At 44.6% G+C, this 15,000-nt stretch overlaps 1 protein-coding gene across 2 annotated transcripts in view; it reads right to left on the bottom strand.

Annotated features, from left to right (window-relative positions):
• Positions 1-1,084: 1,084 nt before the first annotated feature.
• The window catches only part of LOC112071830 (chromobox protein homolog 8), an 18,382-nt gene continuing 4,466 nt past the window's right edge, over positions 1,085-15,000 (bottom strand). Inside the window, exons 3-6 of one of the 2 annotated variants that reach the window (XM_024139260.2) lie at positions 14,923-14,988; positions 14,764-14,830; positions 2,285-2,597; positions 1,085-2,143 (exon numbers count right to left, since the gene is read on the bottom strand). In XM_024139260.2, the coding sequence (XP_023995028.1) occupies positions 1,479-2,143; positions 2,285-2,597; positions 14,764-14,830; positions 14,923-14,988 (1,111 nt within the window). In that variant the 3' untranslated portion in view covers positions 1,085-1,478. The remainder of the gene's footprint in view (positions 2,144-2,284; positions 2,598-14,763; positions 14,831-14,922; positions 14,989-15,000) is intronic. The other variant, XM_024139261.2, reaches the window with a different exon arrangement.

The following is a 15,000-nucleotide window of genomic DNA, read 5'->3' as shown; positions in this document are numbered from 1 at the left end:
GACCCCTAGTGGTGATAAAAGGAGGCACAAGTTGCTGCAAATGCATTTCCAAAACAGCTACTAAAATGGACCAGTGAGGACACTTCTGTTACTGCTAACATGTTTTATTCCATGCTAAAATGTTTAGGTAATATCCATCCTGTTATATGAATCTCAAACACAAGTAGATGTTACACTATATATTTCTAGGCATACGGTATAGAGAAGACATGTCATTGTGACCAAAGATACATTTTTCAACACGTGACATTTAATTTAGCTTTTACATGTGACATGCGATAAATACAACCGAGAACATTTGCTTCAGTTTGCACATTTCCTACTGCAACAATGGTGTAAACTGATATCTCCTCTTTAGAAATGCACAAAGGCTTAGTGAGAGGGGTGGACTATCAATTGGTAATACAAGAATATGCCTTTTTTTACCTGGAAGTAAAAACAATACTTCAACGTAGCCAACCTTCATCTTGAAATGCTGAACTTCTATCCTTTTAGGAATTCTATTTTTGCCATAGAAATAAACATTGAATGAAATGACGAGGCTGTGCGTGATTGACAGGACATGCAGAACTTACTGTAAATACTGAGGAAGACCGTCAACTTTATACAAATGCGTTAGAAAAAGGAGTAACTGAAATGAGACCTAAAACACATTTGGGAATGAGAGGTGTAAACTGATATCCCCTCTTTAGAAATGCACAAAGGCTTAGCGAGAGGGGTGGACTATCAAATGGTAATACAAAAATAGAATCAGGTAGGCTCTTTCAATTTGAGAAGTAAAATAAAAACAACAATACTTCAACGCAGCCAGCCTTCATCTTGAAATGCTTAAACTTCTATCCCTCCAGGCATTCCTTCTCCTTTCTATTTCCTTGTTATAGAAATCAAACAAAAAAATCGAATGGAGGACAAGGGTGTGCATGACATACGGGACATGCAGAACTTACTGTTAATACTGAGGAAGACAGACGACTTAATACAAAAGCGTTAGAAAAAAGAGCAACCGAAATGAGCCTCCTGGAATAAGAGATGTTGGAGTAGTAATGTTATAAATATGACATTCAGGAGTCAACTGCTCTNTGAGGAAGACAGACGACTTAATACAAAAGCGTTAGAAAAAAGAGCAACCGAAATGAGCCTCCTGGAATAAGAGACGTTGGAGAAGTAGTAATGTTATAAATATGACATTCAGGAGTCAACTGCTCTCTCCCTCATCCATCTTTCCTCATCCTCTTACTAATCTTCTTTCCAGAACCAAACACAATGTGAAAATTACCACCCAATTCTCTAAGGTACAATACCTCACCAAAACCCTAGTAATTGGTATCAATTTATTCTCATAGGCTTTGTAAACATCTTTAATGACAAATTATATTGTGGTTTATCTAAACATGTTCCTAAGTGGTAAATTCAACATATGGGTTGCATTTCATGTATAACCTCACATGTTCTCTAATCCTCTCTCAGAACTCTGTCCTTCAGCCCTTAAAAAACCCTTCAGCTGCCAAGGCCTCTTTGAAAGTTACGGTCAAAGAGTTGATAGTCACATCGGTCACAATCACTTTACCGGGATTCACTTCTGCGCCACTACTGTCTGGACACTGTGTCACAACCTCTTCACTTTGCTGTTTTGTGTCATTCTCCACCACTTCCTCTGCAACCTCAACATCGGTACAGACCACAGAACCATCAGACACGGTTTTATCTCCAACATCCACCACTGAAGTGCTATCTCTGTCAATCAGAATATGTGTCCCCATCTCCTCTACACTGTCAATAAAATAATATGTCCCCAACCCCTCAATAACATTAGCTGTGCCTAACCTTTCTACCTTGTCAATCAAGGTATCTGTCCCCAATTCCACTTCTGTGGCACTGTCCACTAACCTATTGCTAATGTTGTCTTTTGGTCCCTCTGCAGAAACACAGCTCTCTGATTGGTCAGTCCTATCTATTTGTTCCTGTCCAGGTTCAGAGGTCCTACCCTCTGACCTGTACCCTGCCCCTGTCACCCTCAACAAGGCCCCACCCCCCAATGTCTCATCTCCAGAGCCCAGTGCGGAACCACAACTCTCCACTCTGTCAGTCGACGACTCCACTTCCTGCTCCATCATGGGAGAGCTGCACTCTGACTGGCTATGCCCTTAAGAGAAAAAGAGACAGGAAATGAGATCAATATACCACAAATAGGACCAATCCTGACCTTCAAACCGAGATAAAAAATAGATGATCAAATATTTCATTAAATGTTTGATAGAAAACAAACTGAATAGACTGTTTTCACGTGTGTCTGTTGTTAACTCTGATTCCGGTCTCTCCTCTGCGCCTTGCCATTCATGCTCCATGGGGTCCTGTATGCGGGTCAGTGGTTGGAGGGAATTGTTGTCAGACACAGGTTTGGGCACCCTCTGCTTGTTCTTGCGTCTTGCCAGGCGGCGGTAGACGCTCCCTCCCTCCCCCGCCCTGWATGGCAGACTGCCCTGGTCCAGCTCGGAGCCCATGGAGCGGGTAAGGGAGAGGCGCAGACGAGGGGTATCTGGGACTTTGTGTGCACTACGGAGGTCCATGGCATAGATATTCTGTAGGAGAAGAGAAGACTAAAGCCGATGTCACACGTTGCAATCTGGACGCAATTTCTGTTGATTGCAACAAAGTGGCATCTATGATGCTCAGTGTCACCCCAAAAATTGCCAGCAACTTAGTTGCAACGCAAGAGATGGGATTAATTTCTATGTCACGCAACTGACTGTATGCAATGTCCAATCAGGGTGCAGAAAAAAGTTTACATGAGTGGTCATATCGTTCCGTTCGGAACTCCGACCCAGTACGCTAATGGCCAATCTTCAAAAAGGGATTTAGTCTTTGAGATACCGCTACCCGAGATATAACAAAGCACAACCATGTTTTTCCATATCTCTAAGGTCTCCCATACAGTGCCTTCGATAAGTATTCAGACCCCTTGACTTCTTCCACATTTTGTTACAGCCTTATTCTAAAATGGATTAAAGAAAAAAATCCTCAGCAATCTACACACAATACCTAATAATGACAAAGCGAAAACAGGTGTTAGCAAATTTTTGCAAATACCATATTTACATAAGTATTCAGACCCTTTGCTATCAGACTCGATATTGAGCTCAGGTGCATTCTGTTTCCATTGATCATCCATGAAATGTTTCTATAATGTCATTGGAGTCCACCTGTGGTAAATTCAATTGATTGGACATGATTTGGAAAGGCACACACCTGTCTATAAAGGTCCCACAGTTGACAGAGCAAAAACCAAGCCATGACGTCGAAGGAATTGTCCGTAGAGCTCCGAGACAGGGTTGTGTCGAGGAACAGATCTGGGAAAGGGTACCAAAATTGAAGGTCCCCAAGAACACAGTGGCCTCCATCATTCTTAAATGGAAGAAGTTTAGAACCATCAAGACTCTTTTTAGAGCTGGCCACCCAGCCAAACTGAGCAATCGGGGGAGAAGGTCCTTGGTCAGAGAGGTGACCAAGAACCAGATGGTTACTCTGACAGAGCTCTAGAGTTCCTCTGTGGAGATGGGAGAACCTTTCCGAAGGACAACCATCCTCAGTAAAAGGCACATGACAGCTCACTTGAAGTTTGCCAAAAGGCACCTAAAGACTCTCAGACCATGGGAAACAAGATTCTCTGTTCTGATGAAACCAAGATTGAACTCTTTGGCCTGAATGCCAAGCGTCACGTCTGGAGGAAATCCCTACGGTGAAGCATGGTGGCAGCATCATGCTGTGGCAACGTTTTTCAGCGGCAGGGACTGGGAGACTAGTCAGGATCAAGGGAAAGATGAATGGAGCACAGAGATATCCTTGATGAAAACAGAGCGCTCAGGACCTCAGTCTTGGGCGAAGGTTCATCTTCCAGAACAACGACCTTAAGCACACAGCTAAGACAACCCAGGATTGGCTTCGGGACAAGTCTCAATGTCTCAGCCAGAGCCCGGACTTGAACCCGATCGAACATCTCTGGAGAGACCTGAAAATAGCTGTGTAGCAACGCTCCCCATCCAACCTGACAGAGCTTGAGAGAATCTGCAGAGAAGAATGGGAGAAACTCCCCCCCCCCCAATTTTTTATTTCACCTTTATTTAACTAGGTAGGCCAGTTGAGAACAAGTTCTCATTTACAACTACGACCTGGCTAAGATAAAGCAAAGCAGTGCGACACAAACAACACAGAGTTATACATGGAATTAACAAACGTACAGTCAATAACACAATAGAAGTCTATATACAATAAATAGGCCATAGTGGCGAAATAATTACAATTTAGCAATTAAACACTGGAGTGATAGATGTGCAGAAGATGAATGTGCAAGTAGAGATACTGGGGTGCAAAGGAGCAGAAAATAAATAACAATATGGGGATGAGGTAGTTGGGTGCGCTATTTACAGATGGGCTATGTACAGGTGCAATGATCTGCAAGCTGCTCTGACAGCTGATGCTTAAAGTTAGTGAGGAGGATATGAGTCTCCAGCTTCAGTGATTTTTGCAATTCGTTCCAGTCGTTGGCAGCAGAGAACTGGAAGGAAAGGCGGCAAAAGGAGGAGTTGGCTTTGGGGCTGACCAGTGAAATATACCTGTTGGAGCGCGTGCTACCGGTGTGTGCTGCTATGGTGACCAGTGAGCTGAGATAAAGCGTGGCTTTACCTAGCAAAGACTTATAGATGACCTGGAGCCAATGGGTTTGGCGACGAATATGGGCCAGCCAACGAGAGCATACAGGTCGCAGTGGTGGGTAGTACATAGGGCTTTGGTGACAAAACGGATGGCACTGTGATAGACTGCATCCAATTTGCTGAGTAGAGTGTTGGAGGCTATTTTGCAAATGACATCGCCGAAGTCAAGGATCGGTAGGATAGTCAGTTTTACGAGGGTATGTTTGGCAGCATGAGTGAAGGATGCTTTGTTGCAAAATAGGAAGCCGATTCTAGATTTAATTTTGGATTGGAGATGCTTAATGTGAGTCTGGAAGGAGAGTTTACAGTCTAACCAGACACCTAGGTATTTGTAATTGTTCACATATTCTAAGTCAGAACCGTCCAGAGTAGTGATGCTAGACGGGCGGGCATGTGCAGGCAGCGATCGGTTGAAGAGCATGCATTTAGTTTTACTAGCATTTAAGAGCAGTTGGAGGCCACAAGAGAGTTGTATGGCATTGAAGCTTGTCTGGTGGTTTGTTAATACAGTGTCCAAAGAAGGGCCAGAAGTATACAGAATGGTGTTGTCTGCGTAGAGGTGGATCAGAGAATCACCAGCAGCAAGAGCGACATCATTGATGTATACAGAGAAAAGAGTCGGCCCGAGAATTGAACCCTGTGGCACCCCCATAGAGACTGCCAGAGGTCCGGACAACAGGCCCTCCGATTTGACACACTGAACTCTGTCTGGGAAGTAGTTGGTGACTTAGAAATACAGGTGTGTCAAGCTTGTAGCGTCATACCCAAGAAGACTTGAGGCTGTAATCTCTGCCAAAGGTGCTTCAACAAAGTACTGAGTAAAGGGTCTGAATACTATTTTTTTATTAGCAAAAATGTCTAAAAATCTATTTTTGCTTTGTCATTATGGGGTAATGTGTGTAGATTGATGAAGGGAAAAAAACGATTTAATCAATTTTAGAATAAGGCTGTAACCTAACAAAATGTGGAAAAAGTCAAGGGGTCTGAATACATTTTGAAGACACTGTATATGAAATGGATGGTTGTGTAAAAATATTTTACTGCAAAAGTTGTTACATTTATAGATATTGGGACACACCCCCTAAACTCAAACAGTACAGAATAATGCCTGGCTGGAGGGGTGGTGGGCCACATAAACTAATTTAATCCAATATTGCAAGCTCTGATATTGCTAACATCTGGAATATGAGCAGTCAATTGTCTGCCCTACACCCCCCCCCAAAAAAAAATTAGGACATCTTAAAGCATTTAGGAAATATCACAGATACAATAGGCGGAAATATCAACTATGAATGAGGAATGAAACCTCACAACTTTGCAAGTCAAATTTGCTCTCATTCAGTGCTGTATGGTTATGCCTGACAAAAAGGCATACAGTTACACTTTAAATTTATGTTGTGGCTATTGTAAATCGTCTCTAAGGCAAGTGGGCTCAGACACAGAAAACTGTCATGTGCAGACCCTACTCTTGCAATTACGTTAGGGGGGCCCCCTAGATTTGACTCCAAATCCAATTCCAAACAACGATTCAACCACAAAGACCATTGAGGTTTTCCAATGCCCCTCAAAGAAGGGCACCTATTGGTAGATGGGTAAAAATTGTGGATGGTGTATCAACACACCCAGTCACTACAAAGATAGAGTAGTCCTTCCTAACTCTGTTGCCGGAGAGGAAGGAAACCGCTCAGGGATTTCACTACGAGGCCAATGGTGAATGTAAAACAGTTTGAGTTTTACTTAATCTTGAAATCGATTTCTTACTATGCTATAAGTAGTAAGACAGCACCACTGAATCATGTTCAACTATGAAACCACCGAAGTCCTGTCTTTGCCACGCCAGGCAGTGATTGGCCCCTCCCACAAGGGTGCCGGAGAGTGTCACTCTTGCCTTATTCAGCCACTGCCGTTTATCAAAGCCACCATTCTTATCATCTGTAAATTCATCTATACTTATTTTTCGTCTAAACTGCGCAATTTCAGACGGCCTACAACTTCGACCAAACGGCAAAGAACATACAGTACCAGTCAAAAGTTTGGACACACCTACTCATTCAAGGATTTTTCTTTATTTTTACTATTTTCTACATTGTAGAATAATAGTGAAGACATCAAAACTATGAAATAACACATATGGAAATGTATAGTAAACAAAAATGTGTTAAACAAATTAAAATATATTTTATATTTGAGATTCTTCAAAGTATCCACCCTTTGCCTTGATAACAGTTTTGCACACTCTTGGCATTCTCTCAACCAGCTTCATGGGGTAGTCACCTGGAATGCATTTCAATTAACTTCAAGGTGTCTTTTGTTAAAAGTTAATTTATGGAATTTCTTTCCAATCAGTTGTGTTATGACAAGGTAGGGGTGGTATATATATGATAGCCCTATTTGCTAAAAGACCATGTCCATTTTATGTAAAGAACAGCTCAAATAAGCAAGCAGAAATTACAGTCCATCATTACTTTAAGACATGAAGGTCAGTCACTGCGGAAAATTTCAAGAACTTTGAAAGTTTCTTCAAGTGCAATTGCAAAAACCATCAAGCGCTATGATGAAACTGGCTCTCATGAGGACCGCCACAGGAATGGAAGACTCAGAGTTACCCCTGCTGCAGAGGATAAGTTCATTAGAGTTAACTGCACCTCAAATTGCAGCCCAAATAAATGTTTTAAGTAACAGACACATCTCAACATCAACTGTTCAGAAGAGACTGCGTGAATCAGGCCTTCGTCGGTGAATTGCTGCAAAGAAACCACTACTAAAGGACACCAATAAGAAGAAGAGACTTGCTTTGGTCAAGAAACACAAGCAATGGACATTAGACCAGTAGAAATCTGTCCTTTGGCCCGATGAGTACAAATTAGAGATTTTTTGTTCCAACCGCCGTGAGACGCAGAGTAGGTGAACGGATGATCTCCACATGTGTGGTGCCCACCGTGAAGCATGGAGGAGGTGGTGTGATGGTGCTTTGCTGGTGACACTGTCTGTGATTTATTTAGAATTCAAGGCACACTTAACTAGCATGGCTACCACAGCATTCTGCAGCGATACGCCATCCCATCTGGTTTGCGCTTAGTGGAACTATGATTTGTTTTTCAACAGGACAATGACCCAACACACCTCCAGGCTGTGTACGGGCTATTTGACCAAGGAGAGTGATGGAGGGCTGCATCAGATGACCTGGCCTCCACAATCAACCAACCTCAACCCAATTGAGATGGTTTGGGATGAGTTGGACTGCAGAGTGACGGAAAAGCAGCCAACAAGTGCTCAGCATATGTGGGAAATCCTTCAAGACTGTTGGAAAAGCATTCCAGGTGAAGCTGGTGGAGAGAATGCCAAGAGTGTGCAAAGCTGTCATCAAGGCAAAGGATGGCTACTTTGAAGAATCAAAAATATATTTTGATTTGTTTAACACTTTTTTGGTTGCTACATGATTCCATATGTGTTATGTCATAGTTTTGATGTCTTCACTATTATTCTACCATGTAGAAAATAGTCAAAATAAAGAAAAACCCTTGAATGAGTAGGTATGTCCAAACTTTTGACTGGTACTGTATATATATTTTTTTCTTTAGATTCATTCAACATTGGTCCGTTTAGTAGCCTGAGTCAGCTAGCTTGCTAGCCACTCTTTGCTAGTGGTCCTTCTAGCTAGCTAGCTAATGCGTCGCACTTGCAGGAGACCAAAGATTGAGGTCATTATTAAATAATCGCCTTCCCAATCACACTCAAAGAGTGTTCGTAAGCTTTGAGTGAAGGTACCAGACGGATTCCATCAGGTTTTTCTGTTTTTTAATGATTTCTCTCCTCAGGCCGAGATGTCGTTCCCTGCCGGGATAAAATAGTGCTTCAAGTGCAAGCCACACATGTCGGGGAGGGACGTCACAGAGACTGCGCCCGATGGCTTGGACCAGAGCACGGAGGTGGCTCTTACGGACCCCTTCTTCTGTATCCACTGCTCCGGGGTTCCTCTGCCTTCCCTCCATCGAGTGCAGCTGGTCTCTATCTCTCCACCACCCAGCTCGTCCCGTATATCTCCCGGGAGCCTACAGACGAGGGGGTGAGGTGCAGCTCTCCAATACTCGACAGAGTCTCCACACCTCTGCCCTTCCCCAACCTGCTGCTTATTTCGAGGATGCAGCACACCGGGAGCTGAGAGACTTCCATGCCAGCCAGTGGGCCTATGGAGATCCTGGCTCAGATGAAAGGGCTCAGAGTGAGGGTGACATAGAGGAAGAGGACAATGAGGAGACGCCGGCTGCCCCTCCGATCTCTGACAAGGACCCTTACAACAAGGAGTTCATGCCTGGGCAGGGCTGTGACTAAGCTAGGCCTGTCTTGGCCAGATTCACAACCAGCCCCTGAAACCATGCTGGCAGGGGCTTACTTCCCACAGTCAGTCACCCAGTCTCTGTCCAGATAGCCAGCCCCGCCATAGACCCCTCCCCTGTTCTCAGATGTCAGGAATGAGGTGAGGCGATCCTGGGAGAAGCCACAACAGACACGCTCTCACATTCAGAGCTTCAATTCATGGTCCAGGATCGACACAGAACCCAACCTGCTCAAAGAAACCATAGCCTCACACCTCTCAGTAGCCTCTGCGGCAGTGAAGCCGCAGCTATCATCCAGAGTATGACGTATTACCGCTTCCCTGGCGGAGAAGTCTTACAAGGCAGCCGGCCAAGTCAGCAGCCATGTTGAACACCACGGCCATCCTCCAGGCCTACCAGGCCCAGCTCCTCCGGGACATGGAACGGCAGGCTACTCCAGAGATGTACGTTGAGCTCAGGAAGGCGACAGACTTCACTCTACACATGACGAGGTGTGCTGCCCAGGACGCGGGCAGAATCATGGGATTCTCGGTCGTGATACACCGTCACTTGTGGCTCAACCTCACCCAAATGTCAGAAAGGGAGAAGAACGTGCTGCAGAATGCTCCTGTCACAGTATCTGGGCTCTTCAGGCCTATCGTGGAGACCATCACACACAAGTTTAAGCAGCAACAGAAGGGCTCTGCAGCCTTCGAGGCTATCATGCCACTCAGGCCCCGGGCTCCTTTCCCTGCCCCATCCCAACCAGCCTTGACCAAGACAGGGGAGGCTCGCCATTGCTCTGCGAGTGCTTCCCAGGCCCAGGACAGACCCACTCAGGCGCCTGAGGTGTCCCACATTGGTGCGAGAGGCTGGAACTGCAATCCTTTCCGCCCTCAGCAACAGCACGCTGCCCAGGCGTACAGAGTGAAGAAACCGCCAAGGGCCTGAGAGCCTTCCTGTGAGGGACTTTGTGTTGTATCCTACAGTCAGAGAATCCTGCTCCACGCCTGGTAGCAACACGAAAGAGAAGACTAGCTACACATTGCCCACTGCCAGCAAAAGCCGCCCGGTATATGTGCACACAAGACACACACTTCCACACATCCCTCCAGCGCCCACTAAGTGTACACACTCCTGTGTCTCCCACCCATTCTCCTGTCCACTCGTTCTTATGAGCGTCATGGCCTTAGACAAAGATTCCATGAGCACAAGGCAAAACATAGGGCTGGGACAGTTAGGTTTCACCGAGACACACAGTTTAATTCCAGTCATGCAGCAGCCTCTGCCTGTGACTTGGCTAAACAGTCAAAAATATAAATCGTCAAACTGCACAGCAGCCTCTGCCTGTAGCCCAGTTAGCTATTCCAAATCAAATGACAGCCCTGCCCTCTCTAATAGAAAGAGCAGACCTGTCCAGCAGACTGAGTGTATGGAAACACGCATGCGCAGCTCCCCCTTGGGTACTGAATACAATTTGGAAGGTTTACGCGTTGCAGTTCGCTGGTGTCACGCCCACAACAGTTTCAGCACAAGCGGTCCCTATTCTAGAACAGAAAATAACCTTCCTTGTAGGAAAAGGAGCTATTCGCCCAGTGATGGAAGCAGACAAAAATACGGATCATTATCAGAAATATTTTCAAGTGCCAAGAAAGACAGTGGCTTGAGACTTAGATTTGAGGGTGTTGAACAAATCATTACAAAAACTACCTTTTCGCATGTTAACACACCACTGTCTATTCAAAGTAGTCAGACAGACAGGATACGGATATTGTGCTATCTAGACGACTGTCTTATAATAGCGAAGTCGAGAGAATTGGTGGTGACACACACCAGGATAGTGATAAATCATATCCACAATCTGGTTTTCCTGATAAACTGTGAAAAGAGTTGTCTCACTCTTCACCAACAGACAAGCTTCTTAGGCTTGGAACTGAACTCTATGCGCTCACGTCTAACAGTCACCAGACAGAGGTGCATTCTGACTGCAGCACGCCCACTCCACCGGAGCCGTACTTTCAGGGCTCGCCGGGTTATGGTTTTACAGGGGCTGATGGTTGTGGCATACTGACCTATATGTCAGTCTGCGGAGTGGCGTGTTCAGCCACAGGTGATAGAGGTGATTTGATGCCAGTTTGGACAAGCCTTACCAAGAAAACATTGAATGTTCCTCATTGGCCTAGTTACAGTTTTGGCTTAAATCGGCTTGAAAATGTATAGCAAGACTTGAAAATGGCTGTCTAGCAAAATTCAACAACCAACTTGACAGAGCTTGAAGAATAAACAAATAAATAATGTGCTAATCCAGGTGTGCAAAGCTCTTAAAGACTCACAGCTGTAATCACTGCCAAAAGAGATTCTAACATGTATTGACCTTGTAAATTAGATATTTATGTACTTTATTTTCAATATATTTGCAACAATTTCTAAAAACCTGTTTTCACATTGTCATTATTGGGTAGTGAGAAAAAAAAATGTTTTAATCCATTTTGAATTCAGGCTGTAACAACAAAATGTTGAATAAGTCAAGGGGTATGAATACTTTCAGAAGGCACTATATAAAAAGGCAGCAGACTGCTTGGGATGGCAACACCACAAGCCTATGAGTGTCAATGAGGCAACTGGGAGGCTCCAATGAAAGGAAAGAGAATTATCCAACCCTGAACTCTGGCACCCTCTCCCTAGTTCTACAACTTGCCCTCACTGTACTATAACTTGCACCTCCAGGATTGGGCTCTTAAGTCACATCCTTATCATTTAGAAGTGAGCTTTGATTCATTGCTAGTACAATACGTCTGCCTGAATCGAACATGACCTTCCTCTGGCTCACTGCATTTGTGATGCACATTGGGATGTTCCAATGCACTCTTATACTGTTCAGGTTGAGCTGGCACATTGCTTCTTCCAGACAATCATGTCCACCATCCTGGCTGTCTGCCCTGGAGTTGCCGTATATGTTGACTTTTTGACATTATGGTGTATGGGGAGGATGCAACCACACGTCACAAGCGCATAAGGCAGGTGTTCACTACAACGAACCAACACAACCTGACACTCATTGACAAGAAATGCCATCAACTTAGTGGGCAAGTCATAGGAATTGCACTGATAGGCCCACTCCACCATCAGTCCTCTCCTCAGGCAGTTACTAGAGACAGAGACACCTTAAACCTGGACTGCCACATGTCAGGAGGCCATTCAACAGCCAACACGCTGTCTGGAAATTGATGGCGTGCAATGCCCTCATACCTATTTAGCTACCAACCATGGCTGGCCAGCCCATGTGACACCTGAAATGGGCTACATTGTAAAGAATGAGCTCTCATGCTGGGGTGACATGCATTGGTCTGGAAAACTGTGCAGTAATTCCAACATACCTATAAAGAAAATATGCAATTTATGGCAAACAACAGGCACCTCAGGATGGTAAAACTTGCTGTATGTGATTGTTTATGGTGGCTGGGGATTGACTGAGATAGTGGTCTTTGAGCACCATGCTTGATCAGCTCCACTTCCTCTGCAACCCAACAACTGTCCATCAATGACCATGGCTCAAATGTATATGTGTCTGGAGCTGTGCTATGTCCAGTTAGCCAATGAGTCTCATTGACATGCAAGCTGCATTTGCTGACTGCCTATACTGAACTGTAGAAATGGAAACTGATCCCTCCCATAGCCCAAATACCCCACCAGTCATACAGGAAGGATATTGTGCAAGCTGGTCAGGCCCCAGAACTACAACCACCACTGGCTACTTTGTCTCCTCACCCTGTTAGGACACACTCATGTCCTGGTCACCTCAGAGACTTTGAATCAACATTGCACATTTTGTTTTATTGGGGAAAAGAGGGCTGTAAATATACAGTGCATTCAGAAAGTATTCAGACCTCTTGACTTTTTCCACATTTTGTTACGTTACAGCGTTATTCTAAAATGTATTAAATAGTTTCCCCCCCCTCATCAATCTACACACAATATGCCATAATGACAAAGCAAAAACAGGTTTTTGGAAACATCACATTTGCATAAGTATTCAGACCCTTTACTCAGTACTTTGTTGAAGCAGCGTTGGCAGCGATTACAGCCTCGAGTCTTCTTGGGTATGACACTACAAGCTTGGCACACCTGTATTTGGGGAGTTTCTCCCATTCTTCTCTGCAGATCCTCCCAAGCTCTATCAGGTTGGATGGGGAGAGTCGCTACACAGCTATTTTCAGGTCTCTCCAGAGATGTTAGATCGGGTTCAAGTCTGGACTCTGGCTGGGCCACTCAAGGACATTCAGAGACTTGTCCCAAAGCCACTCCTGCATTGTCTTGGAGGTGTGCTTAGGGTTGTTGTCCTGTTGGAAGGTGAACCTTCTCCCCCGTCTGAGGTCCTGAGCGCTCTGGAGCAGGTTTTCATCAAGGATCTCTCTGTACTTTGCTCCGTTCATCTTTCCCTCAATCCTGACTAGTCTCCCAGTCCCTGCCACTGAAAAACATCCCCACAGCATGATGCTGCCACATCCATGCTTCACCGTACGGATGGTGCCAGGTTTCCTCCAGACGTGACGCTTGGCATTCAGGCCAAAGAGTTAAATTTTGGTTTCATCAGACCAGAGAATCTTGTTTCTCATGGTCTGAAAGTCCTTTAGGTGCCTTTTGGCAAACTCCAAGTGGGCTGTCGTGCCTTTTACTGAGGAGTGGCTTCCATCTGGCCAGTCTACCATAAAGGCCTGATTGATGGAGTGCTGCAGAGATGGTTGTCCTTCTGGAAGATTCTCCCATCTCCACAGAGGAACTCTGGAGCTCTGTCAGAGTGACCATCGGCTTCTTGGTCACCTCCCTGACCAAGGCCCTTCTCCCCCATTTGCTCAGTTTGGCCGGGCAGCCAGCTCTAGGAAGAGTCTTGGTGGTTCCAAACTTCTTCCATTTAAGAATAATGGAAGCCACTGTGTTCTTGGGGACTTTCAATGCTGCAGACATTTTTTTGTGTACCCTTCCCCAGAACTGTGCCTCGACACAATCCTGTCTCAGAGCTCTACGGACAATTCCTTCGACCTCATGGCTTGGTTTTTGCTCTGACATGCACTGTCAACTGTGGGACCTTATATAGACAGGTGTGTGCCTTTCCAAATCATGTCAAATCAATTTAATATACCACAGGTGGACTCCAAACAAGTTGTAGAAACATCTCAAGGATGATCAATGGAAACAGGATGCACCTGAGCAAAATGTCTAGTCTCATAGCAAAGGGTCTGAATACTTACGTAAATAAGGTATCTGTTTTTTATTTTTAATACATTTGCAAACATTTCTAAAAACCTGTTTTCGCTTTGTCATTATGGGGTATGTGTGTAGATTGATTAGGAAAAGTTTTTATTTAATCCATTTTAGAATAAGGCTGTAACGTAACAAAATGTTGAAAAAGTCAAGGGATCTGAATACTTTCCGAATGCACTGTATATCGATATTGTTACAATTAGCAAACATTTGGATTATCAAATAATTTATGCAACCATGATGTGATGTATGACAAGATTGGACATGGCATGCAATTTCAATTGCGTTTGAATTGCTTCATGTATCAGCAAAGTTGCTTGAGATGACACATACATTGCTTGGTGTGACGCAGGCTTAAGATAATAGTATATTAAGTTAAGTTTTGTAATTTGTGTAATTGCTATGTTAATGTAAGGGACATAAAAATGGATTAAGAAAGTGGATGTTCTGGACAAGGAGAAAGGTAAGCGCTGTACCCGCAAGATGAGTCTTCGTGGTCTGAGTCCTTTCCTGCGGTATGCCAGGGCTCGGTCCTTCTCCTCCCTGATAAGACACAGAGAATATGAAATTGCACTGGCTAAAGCAGAAGTAGTATGCAGTATTCATACTAACAGCACTCTCTCAGTACTACTCACTTCTCTTCATAAGCCAGCACCAGGCGTGGGTCCAGTATGTGGTCCTCTGGTTCCCAGGTGCTGTACCTGTAAAACAAT

This window comes from Salvelinus sp. IW2-2015, unplaced genomic scaffold, assembly GCF_002910315.2.
Source record: "Salvelinus sp. IW2-2015 unplaced genomic scaffold, ASM291031v2 Un_scaffold1735, whole genome shotgun sequence".
Lineage (NCBI taxonomy): Eukaryota > Metazoa > Chordata > Actinopteri > Salmoniformes > Salmonidae > Salvelinus > Salvelinus sp. IW2-2015.
The sequence above is the reverse complement of the archived record's forward strand: the minus strand, read 5'-3'. Positions and strand labels throughout refer to the sequence as shown.